Source organism: Dryobates pubescens, chromosome 34, assembly GCF_014839835.1.
Source record: "Dryobates pubescens isolate bDryPub1 chromosome 34, bDryPub1.pri, whole genome shotgun sequence".
NCBI lineage: Eukaryota > Metazoa > Chordata > Aves > Piciformes > Picidae > Dryobates > Dryobates pubescens.
The window spans coordinates 2,020,946-2,036,890 of record NC_071645.1 but is presented as its reverse complement, the minus strand read 5'-3'; the positions used below and the strand labels follow the sequence as shown (position 1 = coordinate 2,036,890).

Sequence of the window (15,945 nt, the reverse complement as noted above, 5' to 3'; positions counted from 1 at the left end):
CACTTGGTGATCTTAAAGGTCTTCTCCCACCCAAACTATTCTGTGCTTTTATGCAGCAGGGGAGCTCTGCCCAGCTTGGTTATGAAACCCTGTCTTGATTTTACTGCCTTTGGTAAAGCCTGGTAAATATTTCTGGGACAGGCAGCTCCTTGTCTGGCTTTAATTACCTGGGTAAATTTTCCTAAGGATTATATTGACCTCAAATATGTCAACATTTATTGAGGCAGTGTTCCTGAGGCTTTTCCCATTAGATGCTAATGGATTCTGGCTAATAGTCAAGCCGGATTGACCACCGGAGGCTGCCCTGGCCAACTCTGGGATACCACAAGTACCTGGGGAGAGGACTGGGGAGGGTTACACCATCTTTGTGGAGCTAAATATAAAAATCACCGTGGCCCTACTCCAAAGAGATCAGGGCACATGCTTGAGCAATTACATTCCTAACTATCTGCTTCTCTGGGCATGATTCACTCCAAGCCATGGCTGTGTTTACCCGTGAGACTTCAAGCAAAGGTTGCTTTCGTTTGAGACCGTTTCCTCCTTGCAGGGAAGAGGAACCCAACACCCCTCTGCAAGGTGGCTGTTTGCTTCAGTCCCTCAGGGCCCTGGTCAGCACAGTGGTCACTCGCCCCTGCTCTGCCAGAAAGCCATGGCACACTGCTTGTTTTGAAACAGCCTCCCTCCAGCTGGCAGCTGGCAGTCTAGGGGCCCTGGCTCCCCCTCTGCATCTCCTGTGGTTGTGGGTAAGAGCAGTGTCCAGGTTCCCTGCTGGTTGTGCTTCCCAAAGAAGGGGAGAAACCTGTGCTCCTCTTCCCTTCTGTGTGCCCCACACTGCCTGCCAGCCAGCTACACTGGTGCCCCTTGGACTGAGGAGGTGTCCACATCCCCCTGGTTTTGGGAGCAGGGAAAGGCTAGGAATAAGTCACTGCTGGACCAAGGTCCCAAGGAGCAATAGCTACCCAGTGTGGTGTGGAAGGCAGCCTCTGACTGTACTCCAGCCGTGGGTCTCCGTGGTGTGGGTCACCGTGGCAGTGCCGTGTGTTTCTGCATGCAGTCCTCTGGAGGGACATGATCTGGGAGGCAAAAGCTCAGGAGGAGGCTCAGGGACCTGGAGAAGACACTGAAGCAAGCATGGGAAGACAAGCAAGGCATTCATGATGGTAAGGGCAGAGGTGGGAGGGGTCCATGGGACAGCTGCAGACACCTCCCATCTTGGTGAAAGAAGCCAGCCAAACTTACCCCACCTCTCCCTTTGGCCTTGACCACTCAGCACAAACCCCGCCTGCTGCTGGCTAGGCCTGCTCCCCACCATGCTGTCAGCATGGCAAAAGCTCTGGCCACGGACATGCTACACCCCAGCTGAGCAGAGAACAGAGGCAGAGACTCCCCTGCCTGTGAAAGTCTTTGCTTCGCCGTTTCCCTTAGCGCTCCAGCAGGGGCTGACATTGACAGAGGTAAAATCCCCGCCACAGGTTTGTGGTCTGGGCCACATGCAAAGCTCCCTGCTTATTTTCACTCTCCCATGCTCAGCAGTGAGTTCAACTTTCCCTCCACAGCTTCCTCCTGCTCCCCACCCCCTACCACAGCAGCATTCTCAGGGGAGAAGGTGCTTCTGAGAGTCACCCTGCAAGTGCAGCCCTCAGGTCACACCTGGCCAGGGACTGCCTGCTTGTTCCTCCTGTAGTCGCCACTCTGGTCACCTCCTCCCTTCCCTGGCAATACCAGGAGCTGCAGAATCAGCCAGAGGCCCACAGCCAGTGCCTGGAGATGAAGAGCCTGCAGGAGCATCTTGGTCTGCTCCTCAGTGGCAGGTCAGGATGGAGTTCACTCCAGGGCAGCAAAGTGCACTTGGGAGGAGTGAGGGGAGATGGGAGTCACCCACACAGGAGACTGTCACACAGACACTAGCAGAGAGGAACAGGACCACTACCCAGCTGCAGAGCAGGCTCAATGCCATGGACAGGGAGTATGAGAACATCCTCCATTTGAGTTGGGATGTGGCTGGGGGTGGCTCCCCCCAGCAGCATGGTCTCTGCTCCTGACCCTCCTCTTTCCCACCAGGGTAGCCTGGATCTTGGACTAGCTAAGATGGCAGAGACCAGCAGGGAAGAGACAGGAACAACCATCACCATGGAGCATAAGGAGCACCTACAAGAGCTTGGCCTCACCCCCTTGGAGATATAGCACCCTGGGGCTCCTGGAACAGGATAGGCTCTCAGCCCCTATTTCCCTATCAGCACACTTGCAGAGCTTCTGCCCAACACCTCAGCTGCCCTGGGCCAGGTGCCCATCCTGTCTGGCCCCAGGCTGCACTGCTGAGTCACAGTCCTCTCCATAACATCACCCACACACACTGCAGTGTCTGCTTGTCCTTTAATCACACCCCAACAGGGTGATGGAGGAACAGTGCTGTGATGGGTGCTGGATGCTCACTGCCCACAGGTTCACAGGGTGAGTGAGAAGAGCAGCACAAGAGAAAGATCCATGCAGGAACAGACCTGAGCCAGCAGGCTGAGAGCTGGAGGAGTTGTTCCTCCAGGGTCATGTCAGTCTCTGCTGCTCCCTTTCCATGTCACGCAGTGGCCTGAAGGCCAGACCCGGGATGAGAGAAGCCTCAGGCTACTCCCTCCCCTGTGTCATGGTGTGGAGGGCAGCGCTCTGGCTCCTCCTAGGAGCTCCCAAAGTCTGGAGCTCCAGTGCAATGTCTCTGGATACCCCTGGAGGCAGCTGGGCAGGCAAAGACACAAGTTTGTCTTCAGGTTACACGAAGCCACTGCTGTGGTTAATAACAGCTTGGAGGCAGCCTCGGGTCGGTGAAGGTGAGTCTCTGGGAGGTGTGGTGCTGCCAGTGCCATTGTGGGCATGGAGACACAGCAGCTGTGTGTGCAAGGGCCATGCTGAGCAGTGCTGTGCCCTCTGGGTACCCAGCAGGGCAGCACCAAGAGGCTGGATGCGAGCTGGGTCGAGGAGCTGTGTGAAGCAGCCTGGTCAGAGGCAGGGTGCCCTCGGGCCATTAGAACTCCTGGTGCAGCCTCCTCTTCTCTTCCTTGTGTGGGCTCTGTGGGGACACAGCAGGGGCATTGTGGGCACCTCACAACCACCCACCCCACCACACTCCACCCTTCAGCAAGCTGGAGAGGTCTTTCTGCCTGGCTCCTGTGGCCAGGAGACCACACAGCCCTCTCCTGTCAGCCTCACAAGTGCCAAGAGAAATATTAGGGCAGGCCAGGCAGGAGGGTGCCAGGACTCAGCAGCACCAGGCTGTGAGCAGCACTACCCCAAGAGTCTGGCAAGAGAGCTTACCTGTGTGAGTGTTATGCTGTTGGCAGCAGCCACCAGCCAGGAGCCAGCTCCCTTTGGTTGCACCTCAACGTGACAGAGTCCAGGAGAGCCGCTGGGAGAGGGTGGGGAGGGCATGTGGGAGTCTGAGGCAGGGCTGCTGTTCTCAAAGGACAGCAGAGGGGACAGCCCAATCTGGAAGAGCAAAAGAGGGACAGCTGTACAGCTCCTGGCATTCCATGGCAAGCCAGGTTCCCCAGGGAGGAGCTCACTGTGCAGGCCTGGGGACAAGACACCCATCCCAACACCCAGGGGCTGCCCAGCCAGCTGGGGACCACCCTGGGTGCTCCAAACCTACCGAGTGGTAGAAGCGGTCGCCAGCAGGGTCGATGACCAGCAGTGCCACCTGGTCATCGTGGGCACGGATCCTGAGCACCGTCTGGTGGTGGTCCAGCCCCTCCACGCTCTCACCATTCACGGCCAGCAGGCGGTCTCCATCCTTCATCCCTGCCTGCTCGGCTGGCAGCCCTGCATCCACCTCCCACAGGAACTGGCCTGCCACAGGAGCACAGAGGATGGGGAGATGCCCACAGAGGCATTCAGCCAGAGGAGACCTGTCACCCCTGACCCCCTGTGTGAGGGTGGGGACAGGGTCCTCCTGTGAGCAGAAGGCTTGCAGCTATTCCTGCCACTCAGACATGCCTTGCTCAGTCCCAACTGTCCCACTCAGCCCCCTTCACCTGTGGCCCCTGAGATGCAGTCATCCTCCTTGAGCAGGAACCCATAACCATCTGGACCCTTCACCAGGTGCAGCTCCCGTGCCTTGAAAGGCAGCCAGGAGGTGTCTGCCACAGCAGCTGTGACCTGCAGACCTCGCAGACGGTAGAACTCCTCCACGGCACTGGATGCCACCAGCAGTGTCACCTTGCTGCCACTCTGCTTAAGCTGGATGGGAAACAGAGTGCTCAGTGATCTAGCCAGCCCTGGCCCCCCGCTCAGCTGTGCCAGCAGCACACAGACCTTCCTGCTGAGCTGTGCCTGTGAGTAGCTCCTCACGCTGGCCCCGTTCAGCTCCAGGAGCCAGGAGCCTGCTGGCACCCCTGCTCTCTCTGCTGGTCCACCCTGCTGCACCGACAGCTGGAAGGTGCCCTTCATGCCTGCAGGGGGGAGATGCATGTTGGGGTGAGCAGGGCACTGCACAGGGGAGGCTCACAGCACCTGCATCCCACTGCCTGCTTTACCTTCTGGACCTGACACACTGAAACCAAAACCACTTCTGTCCTGCACGATGTGGCAGAGGCGTGGGCGGATGTCAGCTGGCAGCATCTGGGACAGGTCCTGGCCCAGGGCTTTGGCTGTCACGTAGGAGTCACCATCCAGCACCGCCAGCAGGACCTGGTTCCCGCTGGCCTTGATCTTCTGAACCACCTGAGGGACCCAGGCAGTGAACCTTGGGCAGGGTTCCCTTCCAACCACAGCCTGTGGGATCAGGGCCCCAGGGAGCAGCAAGATAGGACCCTGGCTGGGGAGGACCTGGACGTTTGCAGGGCCCAGGGGTGCGCCCAGCTTACCCTGCAGTGGTCCATGTCGTCCACAAAGTGGCCATTGACCTGGAGGAGTCGGTCTCCATCCTGCATCCCCCTGCGCTGGGCCAGCCCTCCCAGTTCCACCTGCCGGATGATGTGGCCCTGGCAGCCCAGCTCCTCGTGGAGGCAGAAGCCGAAGGTCTCTGCACTGCCCTTGCTCAGGAGATAGAAGCGGAGCTCCCCCAGGCCCTCACCATCTGCGTGGCAGCACAGCCCATGAGCGGTGCCCCGCAGGCATCCTAACCCGAGCTCTTTACCCCGTCCTGGGTGGGGGTCTCTCCATCCCCACTACCTGATGTGTTCACCCCCCCCCAACACCCCACTGGGAGAGAGCCCAGGAGCCCAGCAGCACCCAGCTGCCAGGATGCCACACTGAGGCAAGGATGCCCTGGGAGGTGAGGGTAGTTACCCGTGTCCTCAGCCAGTGACAAGGCAGGGTTGTCGATCCCAACTTTGGGGTTAAACTCAAATTTTCTGAAATGATAAAGGGCAGGAAAGGCCACATCAGTGCAGCAGCATGGCCTGCCTGCTGCCCCCCCAGTCCTGCTGGGGGGAGCCCCATTCCTCCCAGAAAGGGCAGTGTGTGGCCCCAGTCCCAATGCCTCCTCTTCCCTGGGGAAACCCAGGAGGGAATCTCCCTCTGGACTGCCCCTCGCATCTCTGAGTTAACAACTCAGGAAAGACCTTCCTGAGGTAGGCAGCTAGGACTGGCAGCCACAACCCACACCACCTCAGCTGAAGATGTGCCCCAGCACAGCCCCAAAAGCCCCTGGCCAGGGGTAGCTTAGCACTTACATGATGGACTTCTTGTCACCCTCGAGTCCTGCAGAGGGAGAGGAGAGGTCAGTGCAGGAGGCAGTGGGCTGGGAGCAGACCCCACACCTCCAGCTCTCAGGGCTCATCCATTCAGAGGCTGCCCATGCCACACTAGGTGAGCTGGGTTTGCCTCTCCAGCCCCTCTGCCTCCCAGCTACAGCCTGTGCCTGGGCACAGCTGTGCCCTTGGCCCTGTCACAAATGTCCCCTTGCATTTCAAAGCAGCAGAACATCTACTCCATGGGTCCAGTGGTCATCTGCTGCCCTTCCCAACAGGGTCCTGCAGCACCGGTGGTACCAGGATGGAGCTCAGACCTGGGGGCTTACAGGGGTTTTGAGGGAGAGATGAGAAGGGTCAGCAGGGCCCCAGGGAGCTGGCTGGAGCCAGAGGCTTTTCCCTGTCACCTCCTCATAAAACCCCTCCCCACCTCTTCCAGCACAGGGATCCCCAAACTCAGGGAGAGGGGAATCCTGCCGGGGGCCCTGCAGCCTGCGTCGGTATCTTCCCAGCTGCCTCTGGCTCCTTTCCACGGCCTGCCTGGGCTCTGACACTGCTTTGTTGCACATGGAAGCAGGCTCTGGGGACGTGCATGTGTGGAAGGGTCTGCTCAGGATGAAGCCCCACTGCCCCGGTACCTACCTTTTGTTTGCTTCATGACTGCAGTGAGTGTGAAGGGAGCAAGGTACAGGGTGAAGTGGCAGGGAAGGCTCTGTCCCCGCCTCTCCCAAGACGCCCCAGGTTTAATGGTTAAACAGCCCCAACGTCTCCTCTGTCCTCTCAGGCCTGAGACACTGCCCCAGCCCTTGGCCCAGCACAGCTAGGAGCAGTGGCCAGCACCCTAGGACACCCATCTTGGGAACAGATAGTGGTGTCCCCAGCTTCCAGCTGCCCCAAAGGAAGCCCCATGGTGAGGAAGACCAACTGGAGGCAAAGTGGACTGCCCCATTCTGGTCTCACGAGATGGGCAAGGGCCAGAGCCCTCCAACCCAGCTGCTGGAGGGACAGCTGAAGCAGCACCTCTGCATTCCTCCCCCAGAAGGACCCAGAGAGGAGACTAAGTCTTGGCTTCAGTGGGAACAAAGTGGTGCACTTTAATGCTACCAAAGCTTTCACAAGCAAGCCTGAGTCCTGCCCCAGGGCCACTGCTGCAGCTTGCAGCCAGGATGCAGGAGCTGGGTCTCTACAAGCCCAGAAGAACAAGTCCCATTTGCTCCTGGCCTGCTCTCTGTGCAGTTCTCCCACACTCCAGCCTTGCCCGCAGCGGAGGGCTGAGCCCCACGTACCCAGCACCTTTGACAGCCTCGGCAGCACCCAACCACTGGGCATCTCCACAGGGATAAGGTCGCAGGGAAGCTGCTGCTGCTGAGGGACGCCGCAGTCTCTGCTCCCCAGCAGCACTGCTCCCTCCCTGGCTGAGTGGATGGGCAGCAGGTTAGAGGGTTCCATGCTGCAGCTTCCCCAGCATCTTCTTGACTTCACTCTCAACTCGTAGGAACTTGGCTTTCCTCCAGGGGTTGGCAGTCTGCCTCCGGCTGCTCTCCAGGTCCTGCAGGATGAGGGTGAGGTGCTGCAGGACCCGCTCACGGTCCCAGAAGGGCAGATTCCTCTGCACCACGCTCAGGATGTGGGACCAGTAGTCAGAGACGTCGGTGCCAGCTGTCAGGAAGACCAAAGCTCTGACACCGTCCCGGTCCATGCGCAGGTTGTGCAGCACTCGCTTGCCCTCCTCACTGATGTCGTTGAAGTACAGACTGCAGGTTGAGAGAAAAGCACCAGGGGACACTGTCAGGGCTGGGGGGAGAGAGGGGCAAGATACAGAGGCAGGGAGGGGCTCCCTGCCTGCTGCCATAGGGAGGGATGCTGGGGCAGAGGCATTGGCTGGGAAGAGATGGGGCAGGGTGAACTCACTGCACTTTGTCCAGAGTCGAGTGCTTCTTGGCCACCTCCACCACACGCAGGGCGGCTGCGTCCGTCAGGGAGTTGTAGCCCAGGTTGAGCTCCTGGAGGTGCTGGTTCTCAGCCAGGTGCTGAGCAATGACCTCGACGCCCTGGTCCCCCAGCGCCGTGTGCAGCAGGGACAAATGGGTCAGCGAGCGGTTGCCTGCCAGCGCCTCAGCCAGGTACTGTGCCCCCTGCTCGCCCACGGGGTTATTTGCCAGCCTGTGGGCACAGGAGCTCAGGGCAATGCCGAGGCTGAGCACGGAGCCCAGGGCACGTGGTGGGCAGCAGAGGCAGTTTCATGCAAGGACAGAGGTTCTACTCACCGCAGGCTGCTCACCAGGCACTTGTCATGCAGAAGCAGGTCACGGATTTCCTTGCAGGCGTCAGAGCCCAGGCTGTTGAGCTGCAGACTGATGCAGAGGGAAACATGGGGGTGGCAGGACTGAAACGGCTGCCACCTGCCAGGCTGCCAACCCTGGTCTCTCCATTTGCCCTGGCTCTCCTCATCACCGTCCTACCTGGGCTCCCCAGGCAAAGCCATGCAAGGCTTCCTCTCCAAAAGTAAGCACACTGAAACCACATCAGAGCCTGGGTAGCATCAGCCAGGAACGCCAGTGACAGCAGAAACAAGGAAGGGAAAGGGGGTGCAGAGTCCTCAGAGAGTGGGTGAAAGTCTGAGGAGGGATCAGGACCCCACCGAGCCCTCGTGAGCATCTGGAGGAAGGAAAAGCGCCGCACCGCCCTGCTGCACAGCCGAGCCCTGCTCCGCCGGGCGCGGGTCGCCACCTCCCGGGCGCAGGGAACACTGCGGCTCCGCACACCGAATGGGACGGAACCCAGCCCAGGCTCCCACCCTTGGCAGTCAGCAGGAGCAGAGCCAGCGAATGCGGGGGTGGCTCCAAGCAAAGGGAGGGACCTGCGTCTGCCAGGAGAGCTGGCACCCCAGCCTGTGGTACCAGATGCAGAGAGCTGCCCAAGGAGGCTGTACTGGGACTGCAAATCCCAGCATGCAGTGCCCTAGGAAGGCTGCTCAGGGAGTGTTGCACTTTGGAAGCTGCAGTCCCCTAGATGTGCACTGAGAATAAATAGGGCATGCAGGCCACTCTTGGGCTCCTACTGCATTCCTGTGATGGGCAGAGGTGAGGGAGAGCCCAGTCTCTGAGCACTGCCCGAGGGCAGAAGGTGGTACTCACTGGAGAGCTTTGCATCGCAGCAGGACCGGGAAGAGAATCCTCAAGCTTCTGGCGTCCAGATTGCAGGAGGAGAGGTTCAGCTCCTCCACCTCGTGGCACGTGGTGCCCATGACAGATGCCAGGACAGAGCACTTGAGAGGAGTCATCTTGACGGAGGAGAGGTTGACGGTGCGGAGGGAGCGGATGGCCTCGGCCGTGAAGCGCTCGTTCTGGAACTCGTGCAGGAAGAAGAGGTAGTCCATCAGCTCCGAGGGGGGCAGCCCCCTGCGGCCCTTCCTGATGACTGTCTTCTTCATGGCCTTGGCAATCTCAAAGGCTGCCAGGTTCTTGATGGAGCAGCCCAGCTGCTCGAGGATGGCACGGTTCCGGCGGGACAGTATCCCCCCCATGAAAATGGGGAAGAGCTCAAAGACCTCATCCTCGGAGGCCTCGTCAGGGTGGCGCATGGGGCCTTCCACACCCAGTATGCTGAAGTTGATCTGGTCCAAGACATCATCGTTGTAGTAGTCCTCCTCTTTGAACAGCTCCTCTGCCATGGTGTGGGCAATAGCATCCCGGTCCTTGCCGCTCAGCCGCGAGAAGTAGCGAGGGAAGATCTTGAGCAGGTTGAAGAGCACCGGCAGGAAGCGCAAGGGCAGCACCTTGGAGATGATATTCAGAAGGATGACAGCATCTTCACTCACCTTCCCTATGACCTCTGACAGCTCCTTCCCCAGCCTCTGTGCCAGGCTCTTCTTCTCCCCCAGCACCACGTAGAGGGCTGCCAGGTACTCCTGCATGGCAGGGATGGTGAAGACAAAGGTGTGCTCTTTGCCTGGCTGCACACAGGGCGTGAGGAAGAAGCGGAAGACGTCGCTGCGGAAGACCTCCAGGAGGTTGAGCTCCCTTTCAGTCTTCATCTCCACCTCAAAGCACTGCTGTAGGTCATCCTCAGAGAAGCAGGTCTTGCGGGACATCACCCCTTCGTAGGCCAGCTTGCCCACCGTCTTGGCTACGTACTTCATCATGGAGATCTTGGTGGAGTCGGTGCTGTCCAGCACCTCCCCACTGAAGTTGAGCCTCAGGAAGCTGGTGTAGATGCCAGTCAGGGTCTGGCTGGGAGGCACCGTCCTCGAGAAGTAGAGGAAGTGCAGCGTGGTGCACACCAGCCAGCAGTAAGAGGGCAAGAAGCAGGCAGCGGCAATTTGGTTGTGGCGCTCCAAGTTCCTCGACAGCATCTCCACCAAGTCCTCCTGCTCCCCTGAGCTGCTGCCCACACTGCTCTCCCCACTGCAGCCAGGCTGGCTGAGGCGCATCTGGAAGTACATCTTCTGCAGGTTGGTGTCTGAGAAGCCACAGATCTCAGCGTAGCGACCCACGTACTTGCCGGGGATGCGGCGCACCGCCGACGGACGTGTGGTGACGATGATGCTGGCCTGGAAGCAGAGGGCTGAGTGAGTTTGGAGGTGCTCCCTCTCTGGCTTTCAGCTAAGCTCAGCAGGGTTCCAAGTGCATAACCTACAGATGGGTGCACCAGGATCACACCACCCAGGGCCTGGGGTTCAAGAAGCTGCAGCCCAAAGGGCATTGTTTCCAACCTGGCCCAGGTGGAGGGGACAGAAGAACTTTCTCCATCTCCTGCTAAACAAATGTCAAGTCTGGAAGACCACAGCCCAGCAGACTGTCCTCTTTGCCTTATCAGGCCTGCCTAAAGAGCCCCCAGAGACAAACCAACATCAGTGACACGAGGCCACCTTGGTGAGATCCTCCAGGAACGGAGGCTGCCTGCTCACTCACAGCCAAGCTGGTCTACGAGCAACGAGCACAACGCCCCAGGCCTTGCCCCAGCAGGAAGGAGCTGAAGGGATACCACTGACCTCTGGCAGGAGGTATTTGCGCAGCAGGTTGACCACAATGGCAGAGGGGGGCACAGGCTCACTGGGGTCACAGCACAGCTCCGTGCCAGCCAGCCGGAAGTCCAAGTCGAGGCGCTCCAGACCGTTGAGGATGAAAAGCACCTTGAGGTTGGAAGCGCCCAGCACTGGCACCAGGTCCCGGAGGTGCTGGTACTTCTTGGTGATGAGGCGCCGCAGGGAGATGGGGGCATGGCTGTGGGACAGGTCCTCGCAGGAGAAGGGGATGACCAGCTCAAAGCGAGGCAGGCGCCCGTGGCACCAGTCCACCACCAGCTTCTTGATGAGCGTGCTCTTCCCCGTGCCCACCGTGCCATACAGCACCACGTTCTTCACCTGGCGCCCGCAGGCATCCACGTCAAAAAGGTTCTGGAGGCTGATAACCTGGCTGCAGGACTGCTGCAGCTGGTTCTGGATGGTTAAGTCAGGTGAGGGCTTCAAGATTTGCTCCAGGGAGCTCTCCCGGATCACTGGATCCACGTGGACCGCGTCCAGCGAGAAGGAAGGGCCAAACTGCCTCTCTTCATTGGGCTGGTGGCTGAACCACGCAGCCAGGCTCCTCTGGTGCTTCTTGATGGCCTCTGCGAAGAGGAAGGTGATTTACAAGACAAAGGCTTCTTCATACCAAGGGACAGAGGAAGCTGCCTACCCCAAGCCACTGCAGCAATGTGGCTGAGGAAAGGAGGACAGAACCCAGTTCTTGCTAACCCTCACACTGCCCAGACCCACAGCTGCTCCCAACCCACTGTGGGACACTCCATCTTCTTCAGCACAGGGCTGCAAGCTTACCAGAAGAGGCCACGTTCCTCAGCTGGGGTGTGCCGTGGCGAGGGGATCTGGGCTGGACAGAGTGATCCTGAGACCCTCCCTGGTAACGGACACAGCCTCTGCAAGAGGAAGGAGAGTGTCATGAACTGGGCAGGGGCCAGCAACAGCTTCAGTGGTCTCAAAGCAGCCACCCAGGTCCTGTGGCAAACAGCCAAAGTGGGCCAGGTCCCAGCTGTGTGGTACTGTACCTGGGGTGGGAAATGCTGCTTACACGAAGGAGTTTCCTGAGGGAGTAGCTACCTGGAATGCCTGTGGGGGAAGAACAACACAAATGCTGAGGGATGGCTTTCTCCAGCCCCTCACCAGCTTCACATCTTGCTGGGGTGAGCCACAGATTGCACAGTGCAGCTGGGGAGGGACATCCACCAGGCACAGAGCTTCCCTGGGGGCAGGACAGAGTCAGGGTCCTAGTCCCACAGAGCCCAGCTCACCTGGCACTGAAGCAGCACAGAGATGCACAGCTCGGGCCACCCTGCTGCCTGGCAGGGATGGATGCAGCTGTGCCCAGGGCAGGCAGCTCTGGCACCACCCGGCCCTCCACATCCTCTACCTGCAAGAGAGGCCACAGCCCATGAGGCAAGCTGGCTATCTAGACAGGCCGGTTCCTTGCCTCAGCCCAGCCTTCCCTCCCCACAGCCCAGCCCAGAGATGCCTGGCTCAGGAACAACCTCCTCCCACATCTGACCCCACAAACCCAGCTGCCACAGGGAGCAGCAGTAGGCTGGCTTCAGGGTGTCTGCTGGAGCTGAGCTGGCAGTAGCATAGCCCACCTCAGATATATCAGGGCTTCCTATGAAGAGCAACTGCCATCCCCAAACTACCAAGCAAAACCAGGGGCTAGGGTTGGGAGATAGTAGGAAAGGCAGAAAATGAAAGTGATTCCATATCCACATGCATGATGGCTTCAGCCAGTCTGGCCCTGACAGGGCCTGGGGCTGCCCATGGTGGCTGGCCCAGGTGAGCAGTGCCATCCTTTCTGAGCACAGCCTCCTCCCACTTAAAGCAGCAGGGGCTGCTGGGGCTCAGCTGGTCCCTCAGAGCTGCAGCACGTCCAGCCCAGCACAGGGTGCTTTTTCCCCAGGCATAGTCCCCATCTTCAGAGATGGACATAGAGCTCAGTAGCTCCAGGGTGCTCAGGCAGCTGTCCTCCATGGGCCTTACTCTGTGGGGCAGAGCAGGAGGGGTTTGGCAGCTCTGCTCCCCAGGGAGGTGGTGTGGCAGTGCCCTGCCCAGCCTTTCCTGCCCCGGCAGGGTCCCATCTGGCAGAACCGGCTGTGCCAGCACTGAGTCAGCTCCCACCCCAAGGATGATCCTTCAGGAGCAGGAGTTACAGCTCCCAACATCCTGAGAAACTGAGACACGAAGTGTGGGGAAAGTGGAGGCAAACTCCAACAGGCAGGAAGGGACAGCCTGCAAATCTCTCCACACCTGGCACCCCCTAGGAGGGGTCGAGCCGGCTGGCGGCTTACTGGCAGCTCCCGCAGCCCGGGGCTTTGGCAGGCTCTCAGATGGAGAAACTGAGGCAAGGCGCTGGGGGCAGTGGGGCTGACCTTGAACCTGGGTGTCCTGCCCTTGAGGTCTTGGCAGCGAGCAAACCCGACGTATCCCATGGCCGGCTCCCGGCCCCCTCCCGGCCCGCCCGGCTGAGCAGGGCACTGCCCGAGCGAGAGCCCCGCACCGCCCGCCTGCCGCATCCCCCCTCTGGGCACCCCCCGGGCACGGCCGCCCCTGCGCACTGGCTCCTGAGCCCTCCTGCCCCCCTGCTTCGCTGCCCGCCCGGAGGGACTCGGCGGCCACGGCCATGGCGGTGAGGGGCCCGGGGCAATGCTGAGCGATGGCCGTGGGGTTACCTCCAGCGGGACTCCGTGCCGGGGAGGCTGAGCCCAAGGCTCCTTCTGCTCCTGCTGCCAGGCGCCGAGCTCCTGGGGCCGGAGGCTCAGAGCCTGATGCTGCTCAGCTGCCTCCTTCCATCGCTGTCCCGGGCAGAGGCTGCTCCGGAGGCGGCGGTTCCGCAGCTCTGACTTCCTGCAGCGCCATCCCGGCCCGCCCCGCGCACGGCCGCTGCCAGCTGCCGCTGCCGGCTCCACCGAGCAGGCTGCCAGGGTGCCCACGGCACCGTGTTGGAGCCACGACACAGGAGCTGGCAGGCACAATGGCAGGGTAACCCCCTGTACCCTCCAGCACAGGGGCATCCAGGGTATGGCAGGGTCCTGGGCTCTTACCAGCAGTGCTGTGAGGGAGGGTTTCCTCCGGACACGCTTGGTGGCTCTGCATCCCCAGCTGGCTGTGCGACAGGAGCCCGCACGGACGAATTCTGCTCCGGAGCAAAATGCGCCCATGTTCGCACGGTGCAGGGAGCAGGGCAGCAACGGCCCCAGAGGAAGCTGTGCTGGCAGGGCAGCCAGCACCACCTGGTTTTGCGTGGCTGTGCAGGGACAGGCACACAGGGTGCCCACCTGCTGCTCACAGATCTGCTCCGGCAAACCAGTAAGGTGGTGCTGAGCCCAGAGCCAACAGTATCTGCAAGGCTGCTTGCACCTTGCTCAGTCCCTGGGTGCTGCCCCAGGCAACGCCACCCCCTCTGCCTGCCACAGCCAGCACTGCCCCAGTGATGCTGGGGCCGAGGGTTCACAGCCAGGTAAACCCAAAGCCCTAAGAACTTGCACCCCAAAAAGGCCAGCATGTAGCCCACAGGGACACTCATGTCCCTGCATGGCTCTGCACATACTTGGCACCCATACCCACCAATGTGTGCAGCCACCTGCCTGAGTGCTGCCCCCCCAGCACCCACCTGGACACAGGGACACCCACGGTGCACCCAGACACACACGTGTCCCCCCACGAGCACGCTCTCTGGCCACTCAGGGAGAGGAGGCATCCAGGCAGTACACTATAAATATAAGTTTTATTGATGTGTGAAATCCAACAAGTACAGCTGGCATCTCAACCACAACATCTCCACCTGCTCGACAGCTCCTGGGCCCCCCCAGACACTAGTGAACACTATCAGCAAGCTGGGACTTGGGGACCCTGTCCCTGTGGGGCACTTACCTGCGTGTGTAGCACAGCCTGGAGAGCCAGCAGGGCCCTGCCAGCAGCCCTGTGCTCCCCACAAAGTGCAGGGGCTCACCTCCACCCTGCCTGGTTCCTGCCAGGCTGCAGCTGTGGGCAGTGGTGCCCTGGCCCTGCTTTGCAGCCTTCTCCAGTAAGGCAGAAAGACCCAGAACAGACAAATGCCACCCACATGTGGCTACCACAGCAGCAAGCAGGCTGAGCTGTGAACAGTCCCAGAAGACAAACAACAGCTCACCTTTGGTCATCTGGAAGCTTGGGTTTCCTCAGCTGCACCTCTCTGCCACACATGCACCCCACTGTACAACCTGCTCTGCACACATAGCCACGGCCAAGGCTGGACAGCCACGAGGTCCAGCAGGGCAGGGACACACACAGAGAGCCCAGGCAGCTGCAGGAGCTGCCACACCAGGAGCTCCCATGGCAGAGGGAAAGGACAAATGGTGCCCATACACTATGGATTTATTGCCTGATTTGAGAGAGGGGTGAAACCCTGGGAGAAGCCTCATGCCCTCTCCCTGTTCTAGCCCAGTCTCCTTTCCAACAAACCCTAGCACCAGCTGGGTGATGATGCATTTGCTCTCCTTGTGCATGTGACAAAGGTGGCCTGGCTGTGCCAGGTGAGAGGCCATCCCCTGCCTGCATTTACAGCAGGAGTGAGGCAGAGGCAGGACCTGACGTGACCATGCCTGTGGGCTGGAGGAGCCAGGCTCAGGGGCTAAAGCAGTTTTAGATAGACTGAGGTTCAAACGTTGCTTCCAGGGAGCTGGAGCCACAGCCTGACCCCTGTCCACATCCATTCAAAGTGCATTACAAGGGAAGGCAGGGGGCAGGAGGAAAGAGGAGGTGTGGAGGAAGAAACCTGCTCTGCTCCATCACACTCCTCATGATTATCCAGACGCGTCCCCTGGTGGGATTCCTGCAGCCACAAGCACTCACAGTCCCCACTCCCCAGCGGCCTTGCACAGCCCAAGGACACAGCCACCCTTCATCCACAGGGCTTGCCCTGCTCCTCTGCCCCACAGTGGCCACATACCTGCTCAGCATACCTGGACTCTGCAACCTGCACAGTCACCAGCACAGGAGGCCTGGGCTGTGCTGGAGATTCTGGAGGTGCTGCCAACTGCCCTGTCCCAGACAGGCTGATCCAAGCAGCCAGCTGTGGAGCTACCTGCCCTGGCAGTCTCCCTCTGGCCACACTGAGCTCAGCCAGCCTGTCCCATGGAGTTTCTCTGCAAGCAGCAGAGGCTGGCCTGCAACAGCTGCTCTTGCAGCATCCCAGTGCCCCTTGGGCAGTGGCAGTCACAGGTAGCCCCCTCTACTCCACACATGCTTCAC

General features: G+C 60.2%; 2 protein-coding genes across 2 annotated transcripts; both read right to left on the bottom strand.

The window, feature by feature from the left end:
- Positions 1-2,651: 2,651 nt before the first annotated feature.
- Positions 2,652-7,038, bottom strand: NHERF4 (NHERF family PDZ scaffold protein 4). Its single transcript, XM_054176100.1, has 10 exons — positions 6,965-7,038; positions 5,661-5,688; positions 5,275-5,339; positions 4,851-5,062; positions 4,521-4,707; positions 4,300-4,436; positions 4,020-4,224; positions 3,638-3,834; positions 3,304-3,474; positions 2,652-3,058 (listed from the first exon to the last, which is right to left on the bottom strand). Exons 1-10 carry the CDS (start codon positions 7,005-7,007, stop codon positions 3,014-3,016), a joined length of 1,290 nt encoding a protein of 429 aa, XP_054032075.1. The 5' UTR covers positions 7,008-7,038; the 3' UTR covers positions 2,652-3,013.
- A 72-nt stretch (positions 7,039-7,110) lies between these two features.
- On the bottom strand, positions 7,111-13,470 carry NLRX1 (NLR family member X1). The gene is made up of 10 exons (XM_054176004.1): positions 13,386-13,470; positions 12,034-12,085; positions 11,839-11,917; positions 11,724-11,784; positions 11,497-11,594; positions 10,672-11,288; positions 8,816-10,230; positions 7,946-8,032; positions 7,590-7,841; positions 7,111-7,432 (listed from the first exon to the last, which is right to left on the bottom strand). Exons 2-10 carry the CDS (start codon positions 12,076-12,078, stop codon positions 7,114-7,116), a joined length of 2,973 nt encoding a protein of 990 aa, XP_054031979.1. The 5' UTR covers positions 12,079-12,085; positions 13,386-13,470; the 3' UTR covers positions 7,111-7,113.
- Between the last annotated feature and the right edge of the window lie 2,475 nt (positions 13,471-15,945).

Coding starts and splice junctions, on each gene's coding strand:
- NHERF4 (XM_054176100.1), bottom strand. CDS start 7,007: ATGCCCAGTGGTTGGGTGCTGCCGAGGCTGTCAAAGGTGCTGG. Junction 5,063..5,274: donor GTCACTGGCTGAGGACACGG/GTAACTACCCTC, acceptor GCTGCCACGCAG/ATGGTGAGGGCCTGGGGGAG. Junction 4,708..4,850: donor ACGACATGGACCACTGCAGG/GTAAGCTGGGCG, acceptor TGGGTCCCTCAG/GTGGTTCAGAAGATCAAGGC.
- NLRX1 (XM_054176004.1), bottom strand. CDS start 12,078: ATGTGGAGGGCCGGGTGGTGCCAGAGCTGCCTGCCCTGGGCACAG. Junction 11,918..12,033: donor GCTGCCTGCCCTGGGCACAG/CTGCATCCATCC, acceptor TCCTGCCCCCAG/GGAAGCTCTGTGCCTGGTGG. Junction 11,595..11,723: donor AGCAGCATTTCCCACCCCAG/GTACAGTACCAC, acceptor TTCCTCTTGCAG/AGGCTGTGTCCGTTACCAGG.